The sequence below is a fragment of the Bos indicus genome, chromosome 2 (genome assembly GCF_029378745.1).
Source record: "Bos indicus isolate NIAB-ARS_2022 breed Sahiwal x Tharparkar chromosome 2, NIAB-ARS_B.indTharparkar_mat_pri_1.0, whole genome shotgun sequence".
Lineage (NCBI taxonomy): Eukaryota > Metazoa > Chordata > Mammalia > Artiodactyla > Bovidae > Bos > Bos indicus.
This window is the reverse complement of record NC_091761.1, coordinates 53,436,515-53,456,810: the sequence shown is the minus strand read 5'-3', so window position 1 is coordinate 53,456,810 and position 20,296 is coordinate 53,436,515. Positions and strand designations below refer to the sequence as shown.

At 39.0% G+C, this 20,296-nt stretch overlaps 1 protein-coding gene across 3 annotated transcripts in view; it reads left to right on the top strand.

The window, feature by feature from the left end:
- The window catches only part of ARHGAP15 (Rho GTPase activating protein 15), a 697,929-nt gene that overhangs the window by 200,687 nt on the left and 476,946 nt on the right, over positions 1–20,296 (top strand). For 2 of the 3 annotated variants that reach the window (XM_070799861.1, XM_070799863.1), the window contains one exon: positions 6,352–6,444. The exons of the other annotated variant lie outside the window; for it this stretch is intronic. In XM_070799861.1, the coding sequence (XP_070655962.1) occupies positions 6,352–6,444 (93 nt within the window). The remainder of the gene's footprint in view (positions 1–6,351; positions 6,445–20,296) is intronic. 3 annotated transcript variants of the gene reach the window in all.

Sequence of the window (20,296 nt, the reverse complement as noted above, 5' to 3'; positions counted from 1 at the left end):
TACTTAGAAGTAGATAACAAGAGTTGATTTGTTCTCTGTCCTTTCTGACTGTAGATCACACCCTCTATATGTATGTTACTATACAGATATTCGGAGAAGGCAATGGCACCCCACTCCAGTACTCTTGCCTGGAAAATCCCATGGATGGAGGAGCCTGGTAGGCTGCAGTCCATGGGGTCGCTGAGGGTCAGACACGACTGAGCAACTTCACTTTCACTTTTCACTTTCATGCATTGGAGAAGGCAATGGCACCCCACTCCAGTATTCTTGCCTGGAAAATCCCATGGACGGAGGAGCCTGGTAGGCTGTGGTCCATGGGGTCGCTGAGGGTCAGACACGGCTGAGCAACTTCACTTTCACTTTTCACTTTCATGCATTGGAGAAGGCAATAGCACCCCTCTCCAGTACTCTTGCCTGGAAAATTCCATGGACAGAGGAGGCTGGTAGGCTGTGGTCCATGGGGTCGCTGAGGGTCAGACACGGCTGAGCAACTTCACTTTCACTTTTCACTTTCATGCATTGGAGAAGGAAATGGCAACCCACTCCAGCGTTCTTGCCTGGAGAATCTCAGGGACAGGGGAGCCTGGTGGGCTGTCATCTATGGGGTCACCCAAAGTCAGACACGACTGAAATGACTTAGCAGTAGCAATACAGATATTGGTACTTCAGTCTCAACTATGCATTTCCATGTTGAAGGATTGCTAAAAAGGTAATACTAGGATTTCCCTTCAAATGGATGTAATCCCCAGTTAGTATCTTAAAATACTGAAACTCCTTATTATCCTCTTAGCACACCACAGTATTGACAGAACTTTGTTTTACCTTATCATTATAACACCATCTCTGAGAATTTCTACTTGTATCATTACAAGATGATTATGACAGCTTTGCTAAGCCTCATTCATGTGAATGGAAAATTAGTGTCATGAAGAAAATTTCTAATAATTATTTTCCAGACATATTGGTACTTTTCAAAGTTAAACTCATTAAACTGATTTGAATCTCATTTCAGCAAATCCATACCAAGTGGTATTAACTCAGTCTCATACTACTTTTAGGTAAAAATTAATCAGAAAATACATTCGTGAAATCCATATGTATAACCTCAGGATTATTACATATATGGCAATAGTGTATATGGATCTTGATACCTGTGAAGTGGCAAAATAATTATACAATAAATTAAATTATCAAAATAATCCAAAAAGTAAATAGTACACCAGATACTGTCCGAGTTGTTTTACATTCATTATCTTATTTTGCATGCACAACCTCCCATTTTACAGGTGTGGTAATTGAATGTCAAAGATGTTTAGAGATTTGTTCAAGTAACATATACAGTGTGTGGGAAGAACCATTTTGGAATATGCTTCTCAAAGATTCTAAAATTCTCACTCTGAAAAGAATTTTTAAAGCCTTTAGAAACCCTTGCAAAGGCAGCAGCAAAGTACTTCCTAACGTACACAGTTTTATTTAATAGCACTTGATAAGTTAAATATCTTAGATTATAAATGGAAAATGATTGAATTCTGTGTAGACAAATCAGAAAGCTTATTCTTAAGGGAACAGATGTTGAGCACTTTGGGGCAGAAAATCTGGGAAGTTTCTACAGGAATATTATTAGCCCAAGTCTCACATAGAAGAAGCCAGGTCTGCTTGGCCATTGTGTCAAATGGAAGCACATCATTCAGTTTGTTAATGATGTTACTCACTTAATCTACTGATTAAGCACAAGTATAACGGGATCAAATGTAGCCGGAGGGAGGTAAAATCAATAGGTAATGTTCTTCACATATTTGTAACACTCAGTAAATTGTATATACTTCATTTTATATATGGTTTCAAATTATGTCTAAGTAATCGTTTTGTTACCTGATACTATCCTCAATGTGTGAGTTGGTGTCACCCAACTCACTATTTGTTATTTGAAATAACAAATAGACCCAAAGTATGCAGTATCTCAAACAAAACAGACACATTGATAATGAACTAGAACATACTTACAAACATTTTCTGGTGGGAATTCTTGAACAGGCAGCTCTCCTCCACCTCTCATTGGATAGGCAGTGATTCAGACCCTTACCCCTTGCATCTCATGGCTCTGCTTGCTCATGAGCTTCGTCATTATCAGAAGAAGAAAGCACAGTTAGGATACAACAGCTGCTTAAAGTGAAAGTGAAGTTGCTCAGTCGTGTCTGACTCTTAGGGACCCCATGTACTACAGCCTACCAGGCTCCTCTGTCCATGGGATTTTAAATGGCAACCCACTCCAGTGTTCTTGCCTGGAGAATCCCAGGGATGGGGGAGCCTGGTGGGCTGCCATCTATGGGGTCACACAGAGTTGGACACGACTAAAGCAACTTAGCAGCAGCAGCAGCAGCTGCTTAAAAGCCTTGTCCCACAAACTGGACATATCTTTGTTGTTGTTGTTCAGTCACTCAGTCGTGTCCAACTCTTTGTGACCCCGTAGACTGCAGCACACCAGGCTTTCCTGTCCTTCACCATCTCCTGGAGCTTGCTCAAACTCATGTCCATCGAGTCATTGATGTCATCCAACCATCTCATCCTCTATTGTCCTTTTCTCCTCCTGCCTTCAATCTTTCCCAGCATCAGTTTGCCCTGCTTTGGGATTGTTCCAATGAGTTAGTTCTTCACATCAGGTGGCCAAAGTATTGGAAATTGAGCTTCAGCATCAGTCCTTCCAATGAATATTCAGGTTTGATTTCCTTTAGGATTCACTGCTTTGATCTCCTTGCAGTTCAAGGGAATCTCAAGAGTCGTCTCCAATGCCACAGGTCAGTTCAGTTCAGTTCAGTCGCTCAGTCATGTCCGACTCTTTGCAACCCCATGAATCACAACACACCAGGCCTCCCTGTCCATCACCATCTCCAGGAGTTCACTCAAACTCACGTCCGTCAAGTCGGTGATGCCATCCAGCCATCTCATCCTCTGTCATCCCCTTCTCCTCCTGACCCCAATCCCTCCCAGCATCAGAGTCTTTTCCAATGAGTCAAAACTCTTCGCATGACGTGGCCAAAGTACTGGAGTTTCAGCTTTAGCATCATTCCTTCTAAAGAACACCCAGAGCTTTACAAAGCATCAATTCTGTGGTGCTCAGCTTTCTTTATGGTCCAAGTCTCAAGTCTCACATCCATACATGATCACTGGAAAAACCATAGCTTTGACTGTATAAACCTTTGTAGACAAAAAAATATTACTGCTTTTTAATACACTGTCTAGATTTGCCATGGCTTTTCTTCCAAGGAGCAAGCATCTTTTAATTTCATGGCTACAGTCATCACCCACAATGATTTTAGAGCTAAAGAAAAGAAAGTCTTGTCATTGTTTCCACTTTTTCCCCTATCTATTTGCCATGAAGTTATAGGACCAAATGCCATGATATTTGTTTTCTGAATGTTGAGTTTTAAGCCATCTTTTTCACTCTCCTCTTTCACCCTCATCAAGAGGCTCTTCAGTTCCTCTTCGCTTTCTACCGTAAGCGTGGTATCATCTGCATATCTGAGGTTATTGATATTTTTCCCGGCAGCCTTGATTCAAGTTTGTGCTTCATAAAGCCCAGTGCTTCACATGATGTACTCTGCATATAAGTTAAATAAGAAGGGGGACAATATACAGCCTTGATGTACTCCTTTCCCAATTTTGAACCAGTCTGTTGTTCCATGTCAGGTTCTAATTGGTGCTTCTTGACCTGCATATGGGTTTCTCAGGAGACCGGTAAGGTGGTCTGGTATTCCCATCTTTTGAAGAATTATCCAGTTTGTTGTGATCCACATAGTCAAAGGCTTTAGCGTAGTCAATGAAGCAGATGTATTTCTGGAATTCTCTTGCTTTTCCTACAATCCAGTGGATGTTGACAAGTTGATCTCTGGTTCCTCTGCCTTTTCTAAATCCAGCTTGGACATCTGGAAGCTCTTGATTCACATACTGTTTAAGCCTCAGTTGGAGGATTTTGAGCATGCTCTTATTAGCATGTGAAACGAGTGCTTTTGTGTGGTAGTTTGAACATTGTTTGGCATTGCCCTGCTTTGGGATTGGAACAAAAACTGACCTTTCCAGTCCTGTGGCCACTGCAGAGTTTTCCACATTTGCTGGCATATTGAGTGCAGCACTTTTACAGCATCATCTTTCAGGATTTGAAATAGCTTAACTGGAATTCCATCATCTCCACTAGCTTTGTTCATACTGATGCTGCCTAAGGCCCACTTGATTTCACATTCCAAGATGTCTGGCTCTAGGTGAGTGATCATACCATTGTGATTATCTTGGTCTTGAAGATCTTTTTTGTATAGTTCTTCTGTGTATTCTTGACACCTCTTCTTAATATCTTCTGCTTCTTTTAGGTCCATTCCATTTCTGCCCTTTATTGTGTCCATCTTTGCATGAAAAATTCCCTTGATATTTATAATTTTCTTGCAGAAATCTCTAGTCTTTCCCATTCTATTGTTTTCCTCTATTTCTTTGCATTGATCACTGAGGGAGGCTTTCTTATCTCTCCTGGCTATTCTTTGGAACTCTGCATTAAAATGGGTATATCTTTTGATTTCTCCTTGGCCTTTTGCTTCTCTTTTCATAGCTGATTGCAAGGCCTCCTCAGACGATCATTTTGCCTTTTTGCATTTCTTTTTCTGGGGATGGTCTTGATTGCTGTACAATGTCACAAACCTCCATCCATAAACCTTCAGGTACTCTATCAGATATAATCCCTTGAATCTCTTTGTCACTTCCACTGTATAATCATAAGGGATTTGATTTAGGTCATATCTGAATGATCTAGTGATTTTCCCTACTTTTTTCAATTTAAGTCTGAATTTTGCAATAAGGAGTTCATGGTCTGAGCTACATCAGCTCCCCGTCTTGTTTTTGCTGACTCTACAGAGCTTCTCCATCTTTGGCTGCAAAGAATATAATCAATCTGATTTTGATATTGACCATCTGGTGATATCATTCTATAGAGTCTTCCCTTGTGGACCAGTGCGTTCTCTTGGCAAAACTCTTAGCCTTTGCCCTGCTTCATTCTGTTCTCCAAGACCAAATTTGCCCATTACTCCATGTATTTCTTGACTTCCTACTTTTGCATTTCAGTCCCCTACAAGGAAAAGGACATCTTTTTGGGGAGTTAGTTCTAGAAGTTCTTCTAGGTCTTCATAGAACCGTTCAACTTCAGCTTCTTTAGCATTATTGGTTAGGGCATAGATTTGGATTACTGTGATATTGAATGGTTTGCCTTGGAAATGAACAGAGATCATTCTGTTATTTTTGAGGTTGCATCCAAGTACTGCATTTTGGACTCTTTTGTTGATTATGATGGCTGCTCCATTTCTTCTAAGGGATTCTTGCCCACAGTAGGAGATATAATGGTCATCTGAGTCAAATTTACCCATTTCAGTCCATCTTAATTGGTTAATTCCTAAAATATTGATGTTCATTCTTGCCATTTTCTGTTTGACCACTTCCAATTTGCCTTGATTCATGGACCTAACATTCCAGGTTCCTATGCAATATTGCTCTTTACAGCATCGGACTTTACTTCCATCACCAGTCACATCCACAACTGGATGTTGTTTTTGCTTTGGCTGCACCTCTTCATTCTTTCTGGAGTTAGTTCTCCACTGATCTCCAGTAGCATATTGGGCACCTCCCAACCTGGGGAGTTTAGCTTTCAGTGTCCTATATTTTTGCCTTTTCATACTGTTTTGGGGGTTCTCAAGGCAAGAATACTGAAGTGGTTTGCCATTCCCTTCTCCAGTGGACCACGTTTTGTTAGAACTCTCCACCATGACCCATCCTTCTTGGGTGGCCCTACAAGGAATGGCTCATAGTTTCATTGAATTAGACAAGGCTGTGGTCCATGTGATCAGACTGGTTAATTTTCTGTGATTGTGGTTTTCAGTCTGTCTGCCCTGTGATGGGAGAAGGATAAGAGGCTAATGGAAGCTTCCTGATGGGTAGAAGTGAAGTTGCTCAGTCGTGTCCGACTCTTTGCGACCCCATGGACTGTAACCTATCAGGCTCCTCAGTTCATGGAATTTTCCAGGCAAGAGTACTGGAGTGGGTTGCCATTTCCTTCTCCATGGGATCTTCCTGACCCAGGGATCGAACCCAGGTCTCCTGCATTGCAGGCAGACACATTACTGTCTGAGCCACCAGGGAGAGACTGACTAAGGGGGAAACTGGGTGTTGTTATGACAGGCAGGGCCGTGCTCAGTAAATCTTTAATTCAATTTTCTGTTATGGGCAGGATTGTGTTCCCTCCCTGTTATTTGACATGAGGCCAAACTATGGTGGAGGTAATGAAGATAATGGCAACCTCCTTCAAAAAATCCCTTGCAGGTACTGCTACAGTCAGTGCCCCCGACCCTGCAGCAGGCCACCACCGATCCATGCCTCCACCAGAGTCTCTTGGACACTCACGGGCAAGTCTTGGTCAGTCTCTTGTGGGGTCACTGCTCCTTTCTCCTGGGTCCTGGTGCACTCAAGTTTCTGTCTGTGTCCTCCCAGAGCCTGTTTCCCCAGTCCTGTATAAATTCTTGCTGCTCTATGGTGGGTTAATGGCGACCTCCTCCAAGAGGGCGTAAGCCATACCCAGGTCCTCTGCACCCAGAGCCCCTGCTCCAGCAGCAGGCCACTGCTGACCATACCTCCTCAGGAGACACACAAACACAGCTCTGTCTCAGTCTTTGTGGGGTCTCTGGGTCCTGGTGTGCACAAGGTATGTTTGAGCCCTCTGAGCATCTCTGGTGGGTATGGGGTTTGATTCTAAATGCAATTTTGCCCCTCCTACCATCTTGTTGGGGCTTCTCTTTTGCCCTTGGATGTGAGATATCTCCTCACAGTCACTCCAGCACCCTGGTAAATCTTTAATCCAATTTTTGTTGATGGGTGGGGCTGTGTTCCCTCCCTGTAGTTTGTCCTGGGGCCAAACTATAATAAAGATAATGGCTGCTGCTGCTGCTGCTGCTGCTAAGTCGCTTCAGTTGTGTCTGTCTCTGTGCGACCCCATAGATGGCAGCCCACCAGGCTCCCCCATCCCTGGGATTCTCCAGGCAAGAACACTGGAGTGGGTTGCCATTTCCTTCAATGCATGAAAGTGGAAAGTGAAAGTGAAGTCGCTTGGTCCTGTCCGACTCTTATCGACCCCATGGACTGCAGCCTACCAGGCTCCTCCGCCCATGGGATTTTCCAGGCAAGAGTACTGGAGTGGGTTGGCAATCTCCTCCAAAAGGACTCATACCATCATGGCACACATCCCAGGTTTCTGCAGTCAGTGTCCCTGATCCGTGTGGCTGGCCAATGTTGACACAAGCCTCCACCACAAACTCCCAAACACTCATACGCAAGTCTGTCTAAGTCTCTTGTGGGGTCACTACTCCTTTCTCCTGGGCCCTGGTGTGCACAAGTTTTTGTTTGTGCCCTCCAAGAGTCTCTGTTTCCCCAGTCCTGTGGAAGTTCTGTAATCAAATTCCACTGGCCTTCAAAGTCAAATTCCCTGAGGTTTTCAGTCCCTTTGCCAGATCCCCAAATTGGGGAATCTGTTGTGGTTCCTAGAACTTTCACAATAATGTAAGAACTTCTTTGGTATAATTGTTCTCCACTTTGTGGCTCTATAGTCCTAATGGTGAACTCCTCCAAAAGGACTTATGCCACATGCCGGGCCTCCCAGGCCTGCTGCTGCCAGAGCCCCTGTCCCCGTGGCAGACCACTGCTGACCCGTGCCTCCACAGGAAACACTCAAACACTCAAAGGCAGGTCTGGCTCAGGCTCTTCCGGTGGTTACTGCTCCTTTCCCTGGGTCCCAGTGCCCACGAGGTTTTGTTTGCACCCTCCGAGCATGTCTGGTGGGTATGAGGTTTGATTTTAAACATGATTGTGCCCCTCCTACCTTCCTGCTGAGGCTTCTTCTTTGTCTTTAGAATGTGGGGTATCTTTTTGGGGTGGGATCCAACATTCTCTTGTCAATGGTTGTTCAGCAGCTAGTTGCGATTTTGATGGTCTCTCAGGAGAAGATGAGCACACATCCTTCTACTCTGCCATACACTCTAGTAGAAGGACATATCTTATTCTCTTATAAACCAATGACTAGAACCCACATGAGATCCACCTGCAAAGGAGGCTGAGAGAGTACACTTGTGCACAAGTTGAAAAAGGAGAACACAGCATTCTCAACCACGTTGTATGCTAAATTATTACAGAACCAATATCTAACAGGGGATTACAAACCAAAAAGTGTAGCAACTGCCTCATTGTATTGATAGAGTTACTATGTTAATAAACATCTTAAAATGTGCTAAAAGTCTGACAACACTTGTGCCAATGAGTCAGGTCTTCAGTATGGACTTTAAGAACAATGCCTTTGGATTTTTACTGTCATTTTTGTTTTCCCCAATTACCGCTTTTTCCCTAGTTCTTAATGGATGAATTGATGAGGTAAATTAATGTATTAATTTATTTTTTAAGTGTTAGATCCTCAAAGGAGAGCTATTAAATGTTTCTACAATAATAGGTTCTGAAGATAAAAATAATAGTCCATTTATCATCTTTATTATTTATCAGTTTTATATTTATCAACTTTATCATTCCTAAAGATGACAAAAGCACTAATTTAAAAAAAATGCAACAGTCAATATGTTATAAACTTTAGCTATGTATATAAAAATAGTCTCCACAGGTAACTATGATCACTTTACAATGGATAAGATATACATATTGACACTGTTTCCTCTTTAAAATGTCTTCATTCTTAAAGTTTATGACATAGGATGTTTTTAAATGCAAAACTGTTTCATAATGAAATTGCTTAATGCTAAAGCACCACCATTTGTGAGTTTGAAAGAGTTACCATATTACAATAAATTTATGGGTTCACACATATGAATACACACACAAATGGAAATAGATAAGTAGATAAATAGATGATGGATAGATAGAGTGTTCTTTTAAGTTTTTAAATGGTGAGTATGGTTCTACTTGGTTTATCTAACCAGTAGTGACCAATATGATTATATCTGAAAAGTTAAGAGGTTGACTTTCTAAAATCCAGCCATATTTGCTTTTAGATTCTGTTACTTACTATAAACATGGCCTTGAGTGAATTTAATCTCACTTATCTCAGTTTCCTCACCTGATAAAGACCTAAAACCTCCCTGCACAGGCATGTTGAAATAATCACCTGAGATAATGAATGCCAAGGGCTTATATTGTGTATGTTCAGTTTCCAAGTCTCTTCCTCATTCCTTGTTTGTGATTCTGCTTTTAGAATATCACCACCACCACAATCAATACCACCAACTTTGTCCTCACAAGACATTGCTAAAGAGGACCTTTAATGCAGTTGACAATCATATTTTATTTTTACTCTCCCAAGTTAAAATTTTGTTAAAATTTCACATTAAAAAAAAAAAACTATAGCAAGGTATAAATAATACTTCTTGCTCTGACTAAAAATAATTCTGACACTTTATATTCTTTTTGAAAATTTCAGTCCAATGTGGTGTGAAATTCTGGGCTGAAAATCTGCATTTCTGGTGAAAATACTTATTTAACTTAGTGGCACAGATATGGAAGATGAGAAGAAATTCTATTTTATGATTTTATGACAAAAATTGCCTTGAAGAAGGAGATCAGGCATTCTTCAGTGCACAGTTGACTCTGAAATTTCACAGGTAGTGAAATACCAACTCTGTCCTAGTTGTAGCTGAACTAATGTATTATAAAAGCATATCTATTCCTATCATTTCAATTCAGGAAGAATAGTCCTGCTTTTTCACAAAAATGACTCTTTTATTAAAGAGAAAACTCTCAACTGAATAAATCATAAGCTTGACCACAAATAAACTCTTGTGGTTTTATAGTCTAACCCTTACTTCATAATTGGTGAGACTAAACAAAATGGCTTATATCCTTGAGGATAAATATAGTAAAACTGCTCCTTTGTAGATAAGTGTAACATTACGAGGTAAAAATGTACATGCACAAGATGATAGAGTCACTTTCTTATTTCTAGCTTGTCCATTTAACTTTTTAAAGCATATTGAACTAAAAGTATGGTCAGTCTTACAACAGTGTTCTTTGAGTTTTATGCATACTTCAGAATCATTATTTAAGTCTTACTTGAACTGTATGAAGGTGCCATTTTTGGAGGTCAAAGATGGTCAAATCTTGGTCTTTCTACATCTCTAAAATTGGCATTTCCAAAATCAAAATTGAGTGTGTGTGTGTGTTCAGTTGCTGTCATGTCCAGCTCTTTATAACCCCATGGACTGTGGCCTTCCAGGCTTCTCTGCCTGGCAGAGACAGGCAAGGATAGTGCAGTGGATTGGCCTTTCCTTCTCCAGGGGATCTTCACAACCTAGGGATCAAACCCGCATCTCCTGCATTGGCAGATGGATTCTTTACCACTAAGCCACTTGGGAAGCCCAAAATTGAGTATAATAGTGATGAAATTATAAAATCCAAATAGTTCAGACATATCAAACTTGAAACACAACCAATATTTTTTATGTTTTAATTGTCAATGAACACTTAGGAGAAAACAGATCTTTAGTGTGAAATTGGTAATAGAATATCAGTGCTTTGGGGAAAAATGGTCTTCTATGCAAATGGAATCTGAGCAACTGTTGTAAACAAATTAAGGGTAATTTAAAATATATAAATATCATTCAATGCCAAAAGTATGTCAATCAAATAAATCTAGTTGATACAATATTCTTATTTAGATATTTTCTAAATAAGTATTGTGTATCTTATAAATAATTTATTTCATTATAAAAGAGAGTTTGTGGAATAGACTTAGATTAAATTTTTAACCAAGTTTTTTTTTTAACTTTGAAAAAATATTTTTGCAAACACCTGTTCCTCATCTCTACATTAAAAACTATTGGAACAATCTCAGTAACATTATTGGGCATACTGTGAATTTCTTATGCAAGGACTTGTCACTTTTATTCAAATGAAAATGCTACATTAAGGTAAGAAAATGCCTTGATATACTGACCAAAAATGTGAGAAAGACATAGAAAATCTTTAAGATTTATGGATAAGGATTAAAGAGAACAGTGCCTACTGCAGATTAGTAGAATTGAAGAGGGGCAAGTCTCTGTATTCAGTTCAGTTCGGTTCAGTTGCCCAGTCGTGTCTGACTCTTTGTGACCCCATGAATCGCAGCATGCCAGGCCTCCCTGTCCATCACCAACTCCCAGAGTTCACTCAGACGCACGTCCATCGAGTCAGTGATGCCATCCAGCCATCTCATCCTCTGTCGTCCCCTTCTCCTCCTGCCCCCAATCCCTCCCAGCGTCAGAGTCTTTTCCAATGAGTCAACTCTTCGCATGAGGTGGCCAAAGTACTGGAGTTTCAGCTTTAGCATCATTCCTTCCAAAGAAATCCCAGGGCTGATCTCCTTCAGAATGGACTGGCTGGATCTCCTTGCAATCCAAGGGACTCTTAAGAAATGTGTATGCAGGTCAGGAAGCAACAGTTAGAACTGAACATGGAACAACAGAGTGGTTCCAAATAGGAAAGGGAGTACGTCAAGGCTGTATATTGTCACCCTGCTTATTTAACTTATATGCAGAGTACATCATGAGAAAGGCTGGACTGGAAGAAACACAAGCTGGAATCAAGTCCCTTTATAGAAGGGAGTAAACTCGGCAGATTTTCATCTAAATCATACAATTTTCAGATTGTATGATTTAGATTGGTCAGATCTGTGTTTAATTCTTAGCCTCTACCATGTACTAGCCATTTGATATTTGGCATATTATTTAACACATATGTATCATCAATTATATAATTTGATCAATTATTGTTGTTGTTCAGTCTCTAAATTGTGTCCAACTCTGCACATACATGGACTGCAGCACAGCAGACTATTCTTCTTCGACTGTCTCCTGGAGTTTGCTCAAATTCATTTCCATTGAGTTGGTGATGCCATCCAGCCATCTCATCCTCTGCCACCCCTTTTTCCTTTTGCCTTCAATCTTTTCCAGCATGAGGATCTTTTCACATGAAGTACCCAAAATACTGCGGCTTAAACTTCAGCATCAGTCCTTCCAATGAATATTCAATGTTGATTTCCTTTAGGGTTGACTGGTTTGCTCTCCTTGAAGTGTAAAGGACTCTCAAGAGTCTTCTCTAGCACCCCAGTTTGAAGGTATCAGTTCTTTGGTGCTCAGCCTTCTTTATGGTCCAACTCTCACATCCATACATGAATACTGGAGAAACTATAGCTTTAACTATACAGCCCTTTGTCGGCAAAGTGATGTCTCTGCTTTTTAACATGCTGTCTAGGTTTTTCTGCCAAGGAGCAAGCATCTTATAATTTCATGGCTACAGTCAGTCACTGTTCATAGTGATTTTGGAGCCCAAGAAAAGAAATCCTGTCACTGTGTGCATTTTTTCCCGTTCTACATGTCATGAAGTGATGGGACCAGATGTCATGATTTTAGTTTTTTGAATGTCGAGTTTAAAACAAGCTTTTTCATGTTCCTCTTTCACCCTCATCAAGAGATTCTTTAGTTTCTCTTCACTTTCTGCTATTAGAATGGTATCATCTGAATATCTGAAGTTGTTGATATATCTCCCAGCAATCTTGATTCCAGCTTGTGATTCATCAAGCCCAGCATTTTGCATGAGATACTCTGCATAAAAGTTAAATAAGCAGGGGGAAAATATAGTTTTATTGTACTTCTTTCCTAATTTTGAACCGGTCCATTGTTCGATGTTTGATTCTAACTGTTGCTTCTTGTCCTGCATACAGATTTCTCAGGAGACAGGGAAGGTGGCCTGGTATTCCCATAACTTTAATAATTTCCCACAGTTTGTTGTGATCCACACAGTCAAAGGCTTTAGCATATTCAGTGAAGAAGAATAGGATGTTTTTTCTGGAATTCTTTTGCTTCCTTAAAGATCCAATGATTGTTGGCAATTTGATCTCTGGTTCCTCTGCCTTTTTGAACCCAGCTTGTTAAGTTCTTAGTTCACATACTGCTGAAGCCTGGCTTGAAGGATTTTGAGCATAATCTTGCTAGAATGCAAAATGAAACCAACTGTACAGTGGTTTCAACATTCTTTGGCATTGGAATGAAAATTGACCCTTTCTGGTCCTGTGGCTACTGCTGAGTTTTCCAAATATGCTGACATATTGAGTGCAGCACTTTCACAGCATCATCTTTTCAGATTTGAAATAGATCAGCTGGAATTCCATTACCTCCACTAGCTTTGTTCATAGTAATGCTTCCTAAGGCCCACTTGACTTTACACTCCAGGACATTCAGCTCTAGGTGAGTGACTGCAGCATCGTGGTTACCTGGGCCTTTAAGACCCTTCTTGTATGGTTCTTCTGTGTATCCTGCCACTTCTTCTTAATCTCTTCTGATAGGACTGATAATAATACATAATTGCATACCTCAGAGTGGTTATGGGGATCAAAATAAAAGATAGGTGTGAATCGCCTTGGATAGTGTCTAGCACCTAGGAAATACTAAAAATATTAATCCTTGTTACTATTATTAAGGAAAGGGCTTTTAAGGCAAGTGCGACTGATCTGGAGACAAGCAGAAGCATGCTTGGGTAAAACAAACTCTAGGTCCTGCCTCCAGGCCTCCTTTTAATTCATCCACATCTCCAGAAGGAGCATTTATTTTCCTGAGTGGAAGTCAGCCTGAATAGTCTTTTCCTCCCACTCACTCCACCTATTTTCCTAATATCCCAACACACTGCTAATCCATGCTATAGCTGTCTACTGCTCTGTAGCAAAATAGTGCATGCGTAGCAGCTTAAAAAACATACATTTATTATCCCAGAGTTTCCATGAGTCAGGTTGCTAAGAATAGTCTAGCTGGATTCTCTGCTCAGGGTCCCCCAAGGCTACTAGTGAGGTGTCTTATTGTGATATCCACAGGGGCTATAATGTCACTTGAGGCTCATTGCCAGAATTCAGTTGCTTGTGGTTAAAGACTCAGGCCCTGAGTTCTTGGGTAACTCATAACATTTCTTTCTGCATCTTCAAAGCCATGTGACAATATCTTTCCTGTTTTTAGTCTTTCTTTTCAGGTGGGGGGCCGATCATATTTTAAAGGGTAGATTTGATAGGTAGCTAGGTCAGGTCCACCCAGGATAATCAGCATTTGATTGACTCAAAGTCAGTGAATTTGTGGCCTTAAATACATCTGCAAAATCTGTTACCTTTGCCATCTAACAAATTCTAACCACAGGAGTGGTATTGTATCATATCTCGGGTCCTGTCCACACTTAAGAGTCGATTATACCGGGCATCCATACCAAGGGCTTGAATCTTGGGAACCATATTCAAATCTTGCCTCTCCTTTCTCTAAAGTGTTTCAAATAAATAAAAGGCCTTTCATTTTGCAATTGAGGATAAATTTAAATGCCAAGGCTTTTAAAGGAAGGCAGCAATTTAATATGCATTTATGTGATAAGTTGCTTCAGTTGTGTCTGACTCTTTGCAACCCCCTGGACTATATAGCCCACCAGGGTCCTCTGTCTATGGAGTTCTCTAGGCAAGACTACTACAGTGGATTGCCATTTCCTCCTCCAGGGGATCTTCCCAACCTAGGGATTGGACCTGCTGCTCCCGCATTACAGGCATATTTTTTACTGCTTGAGCCACTGTGATCAAGATACAAACAATTGAAGTATATAGTCAATCAACACATTTTGATCAGAATCTCCTGTTTGATGTTTAAAGCTGCACAAAGAGAGAAAGAATCCTGGGAGTATCTGAAGGATATTATCAGTGTGAAAGGAGAGAAAGAAAACTTTGCCTCTCCTCCAAAGACAAATTTCCAATACTTATTGCAAATGTGTTTTGAGTCTGTCCAGTTTACCTTTCAGTGACGGCAGAGAGAGTGAGCACGGTGGGGCTCTGATCAGGTAGCTAGTGAACAGTCAGATTTACATCACATAATTATAAATATTTTCTTGTTTTCCATGATATAGTAATTCTTATAGTATAATTAGTTTGGATTAAATGAGGCATCACTACATTTATTTATGGATTCTTACATTTGTTGAAGCACCTTAATCAGTTTTAGTCTTTTACAAGCATGAAACTACATATACAGTTTATAATGTTCTTGATGGAAATAGTGTAAGTCGACACCTTTCCTCAAATAAGTACAGCTGAGTAACTTTTAAGAAATGAAAGTCTATTAAAATATATTCACTACTATATATAAAAATTGATAACCAAAAGGACCTACTGTGTAGCACTGGGAACTATACTCAATATCTTGTAATAACCTATAGTGAAAGAAAATATAAAAAAGGATATATATGTGTGTCTAAATGAATCACTTTATTGTATACCTGAAACTAACACAACATTATAAATCAACTATGGCTCAATAAAAATTAAAAAATAAAGGAATACATGAAAAAAGCTTTCTTGAAAAAAAAGAAAAGACAATCAATAAGTAAACTCTGAACCACAAATAAGGCTTTTTTGTACTATTTCAAAGTTTTCAGATGATACACTATACTGTTAGGTCTATGGTATAGCTAATTACACTGTAAGAGTTATTAACTGGGCGGTAGGGCAGACTTAAGTAAGAACCAGAATGGGGATGGAGTGACTGATCACTCAATAAATTCAATAAAAATAGTCATACCAGTAATTGAATTAAATTTTACCTAAACTTCTACCTTAGAAATTTAATTTCAGATTCTATCAATTTTTTCCTTTTTTTCCCATGCATTAAGTGGAGTGACATACAAGTGAAAATAAGCAAGGTCTTTGCAGTCAGATCTGCAATGGCATTCTAGACCTGCCACTAGCTCACTGGATAGTATTAGGCAAGCTACTTACCCTCTCCGGGCTTCTAGTTCTTCACCTGTAAAATCATTGTATCTGATTTGTAGGACTGAGTTAATGATAGGAAAAAAAATATCAAAAAATATACAATAGAGTGCCCAGCTATAGAAGAGCTATGACAAATGTTATAGTGAAAAGTCTTTATACTACCATTGACAGGCCAGGTTGTTTTACTAAAGAATATGATAGAAATGGCATTACTGGAAACTGCTCATGAAATTCTAGGGAATGTCATAGATTCCAAATCATTGAGCAAACCATAGGAGAAGAAGGCACATGTTAATTATTCAGTTTTAAAACCATTTATAATGTTACTATTCTATGACTCTATTAAGTAAACTTTCTAGGAAAACAGAGTGTATCTACTAATTAAATAATTTATTTGTACTTCCTCACATCTTAAAAAAGGAAAGTAAGTCAGAGTAATGGAAAAGATAAAGAAATATATAACATACAAACTATTATTTTGCTGCTGTGCTACTCTCAGTCATGTCCGACTCTTTGCGACCCCATGGACTGTAACCCACCAGGGTTCTCCGTCCATGGGGATTCCCCAGGCAAGGATACTGGAGTGGGTTGCCATGCCCACCTCCAGGGAATCTTCCCAACCCAGGGATCGAACCTAGATCTCTCGCTTTGTAGGTGGATTCTTTACTGTCTAAGCCACCAGGGAAGCCCATTTTGCTGCTAGTGAGATTCATATCTGGCTCTGACATTCCTAGTGGCCAGGGCAAAAAAGAAAAAAATAACACTTTTTAAGAAGTAAAACTTTTGCTGGACTTTAATCCTGAAAATATTATCTCATACTATTCTTTTTATATGCTGCTGCAGCTGCTGTTAAGTCACTTCAGTCGTGTCCGACTCTGCGATACCATAGACAACAGCCCACCAGGCTCCCCCGTCCCTGGGATTCTCCAGGCAAGAACACTGGAGTGGGTTGCCATTTCCTTCTCCAATGCAGGAAAGTGAAAAATGAAAGTGAAGTTGCTCAGTTGTGTCTTACTCTTAGCGACCCCATGGACTGCAGCCCACCAGGCTCCTCCATCCATGGGATTTTCCAGGCAAGAGTACTGGAGTGGGCTGCCATGAGTAGTGCCAAAAGAATTTTCATTTTGCAGTTTCTTTTAAAGATCCTTAGTAGAAAATTAATATATAATATTAAATACAGCTCAAAGAAGATTTGCTTAGCTAACTAAATCTAATAAACGTATTCCTATGGAATCAACCTTATTCCTTCCTACTCTATCTATATATCTGAAAATTTAATACAAATAGCCTATTCAAAGCAGTCAGAGCAAGTTGGGATTTTAGGCAGTATATAGGAAAACACCCACATAAAGCAAATCTACATTCTATAATTACCATTCCCAGTTGTTGACTGCTAAGAGCAAAGGTTTCAGTGTACAAAAGATTTTTCTGGAATCTCAGAGTCACGAAAAATCAGTTCAAACCCAGCCTGGCCAAAGTGAGTATGGGCAAGTCACTTTGCTTACTAGTACAGTTATTCACCAAACCTTAAGTGAAGTAAGTGGACTAGACAGGTGCTACCTCATTCTAGAACTATGCCCACAACAAGGCCTGGCACAGAGTGTACATTCCATAAATAAAAGTTAAGAGTGGATCCTATTCCTGTGTGATGGTGAAGTGAAAGTGAAAGTCGCTCAATTGTGTCTGACTCTTTGCCACCCCATGAACTATACAGTTCATGGAGTTTTCCAGGCCAAAATGCTGGAGTGGGTAGTCTTTCCCTTCTCCAGGGGATCTTTCCAACACAGGGAGCAAACCCAGGTCTCCTGCGTTGCAGGTGTATTCTTTACCGTCTAAGCCACTAGGGAAGCTCTGGTCATAGTGGTCTGATTTAACCAGTCTAATGGTCAGAGAGAGTTAGTTGATAAAAGTATTAATATGTGATATTTCTCTATTCAAAGAAAGCAGATGATAGCAAAAAAAAAAGGCTCTAGATATATACCCAGGTTTGTCAACGTAGGCATAGTTACATTTTAGACTAGATACTTCTTTGTTGTGAGAAATGTCCTGTATGTTGTAGGTGACTCAGCGGCATCTCTGGCTTTTACCCACTAGATATCAGTAGCCCTGTTCTTCAAGTTGCAGCAGCTAAACTGTCTAGAGACAATTAGACCTCATTTGAGAAAATTTTGTATATGTGAACAGGTGTGTATATATGTGTGTGCGTGTGTGCCCATGCAGATAGGGTTGTCTGTCACATACTATGTACTTTTATTGTACCTTGAATATATGAGATCACTAATTATCAATTATTAATTTTATGTACTTCCATGACATAATAGATAACACAATTATCCCAACAGTGTCTTCTTATTCTGAATATAGCATGACTGGCATCTAAAAGAATCGAGTGTTTTCCAAAATTAAAGCTAATGTACTTCATTCCATTGCTTACGGTTCTTGATGAAAATCATGCAAACACAAGCAGTCTGATGTTATTTTTTTGTTTACAGTATTACTGTGTTGTTTTGGTTAACAGAATGAAAAACAGCACTGTAATACTACAAGTAAAAATGTTTTATTCTTAGTTTGTTTCATCAATAAAGACTGACGTTTTTGCAAGAAAGATGTTATACTATTGAAATTAACTCTTAGTCAATTGTAAATAATTGTATTATATCGGTATGTTATCATGAAGATTAGAAATCATTTCCTACAGAATCATGTTTTTGCTTCCTCAGCACTGTTTCAATTGAAAGGAATTTGAATGAAGTGCATCTCATTACTAACATAAAGTAGATGGAGCTTGAATAATTTTTATATTTATTTTCCATGGATGGCTATTACATTTCTTATCCTATCTATCCAAATTTTATAAAATAAATTGTTTTAATCCATCCTTTGGAGAGGAGCAATGAATTTATTTTTGCAAAAGCTCTGCATCTGAATATACTGTAATATGCATAAAGCTCTGTTAACACAGTTATTTATATAAAAAGTGTAGCTGCCTTACCTTTTATTTAATTTACATACTTTATTTACTTTCTGACAGGTTCTTCTCCTTGCATTTTTATTTACATACCAAAAATGTCTTTTCAGATAAGTCAACTAAAACTTTAATGTACTGTATAATTTAAAACTCGATAAAATGTTTTATGTATTATATAGTTTCATATGAATTTTTAGCCTGATGGTATAGAATTTTGGAAATATTTCATCAATTCCTATACAACACCACCATATTTCTTAAACAGTATGAGAAATAGAGTATTGTCTTTTGTTTGAGAACATGTTTAGAAAGAATCATAAAACTTATGCTCAGTCTGTGTGCTCTGAATAGGAAAAAAAAAATCTCTGAATATTTTAAAGAATTGTTATTTTTTTCTGAAAGTATTATGAACTTCATATAATATGGGCATCTCACATCATTAAAGATTTTGGTACTTGTGTTCTAAGTTTACAAAAAGCTCATTATTTTTCCATTCAAATGTTAGAAACAGTACATTTCCCTTATGTGTTTCATTAGCTGTTACAGTGAAGTAATAATGCCACAGTGCGTCAGTTTCATAAACTTAGCCCTCACCCCTCCCTTTTTTGTATTTATCTTTTGTAAGCATGGTGTGTATTTGTGTAACCCACCATTCATGTTCTTATGAGTTCACGATATAAATAATTTGAAAAATTTCATTCAGTTCCCCAAATTATTCTAGTCATTATGGATGATTCATGAGAGGATTAATCTCTTGGATGTGACATAAAACTCAAGGGGAAAGACACTACCTATCATATCATTTGCAGTTAAGAACATGCTGCATATCTTTAAGCTTTACTTAAAGTGCTTATAGTAATTGGGTGTGCATGCCTTCACTCGGTTAAAACCCAAACAGCAATATGGGAGAGTGTGGTTTGTTTTTTAAATGTGCAAGGAAGGAAAATTAGTGAAATCTGTTTAAGTCACAAAACTGCCTCATTCAGGACCCAATTCAGCAGCATGGAAAAAGTAACTCAACTTAACTGTACTCTAGCATATGTCTAAGCTCACAAATTTCAATTCACTTCAAATTCCTTTATTTTCCCATGGATCTGCTTGCAAAGAAAAGAGATCCAAAGATGGTAAAAAGGTTCAATAGTTCAGTAACTCTAGATTTTCTCAAGGTTTTCAGAATAAAAAAGTGTCCAAATGAAGCCCAGCCCCTCATGTTTTGGAATGGTGATACCCATTCAAATTGTCTTTGTTTTATTATGGGTCTTTCCTCTTTTCCTGCTCACCACCCTCTGTTGCTACCACCAGCATACACAACTACACACATACTCATGGAGTTAAAGGTATAATGTCTTTTGATTTTTTTTCCATGCAAGGAAAATATGTGGGAAGAAACAAAACTAAGCTAATGAAGAATAGATTTAAGTATTATACAGAGATTGTGGTTTAGTGACCTAAATTGCACCATAATCTTTTAAAGGATTACAGTATTTGGG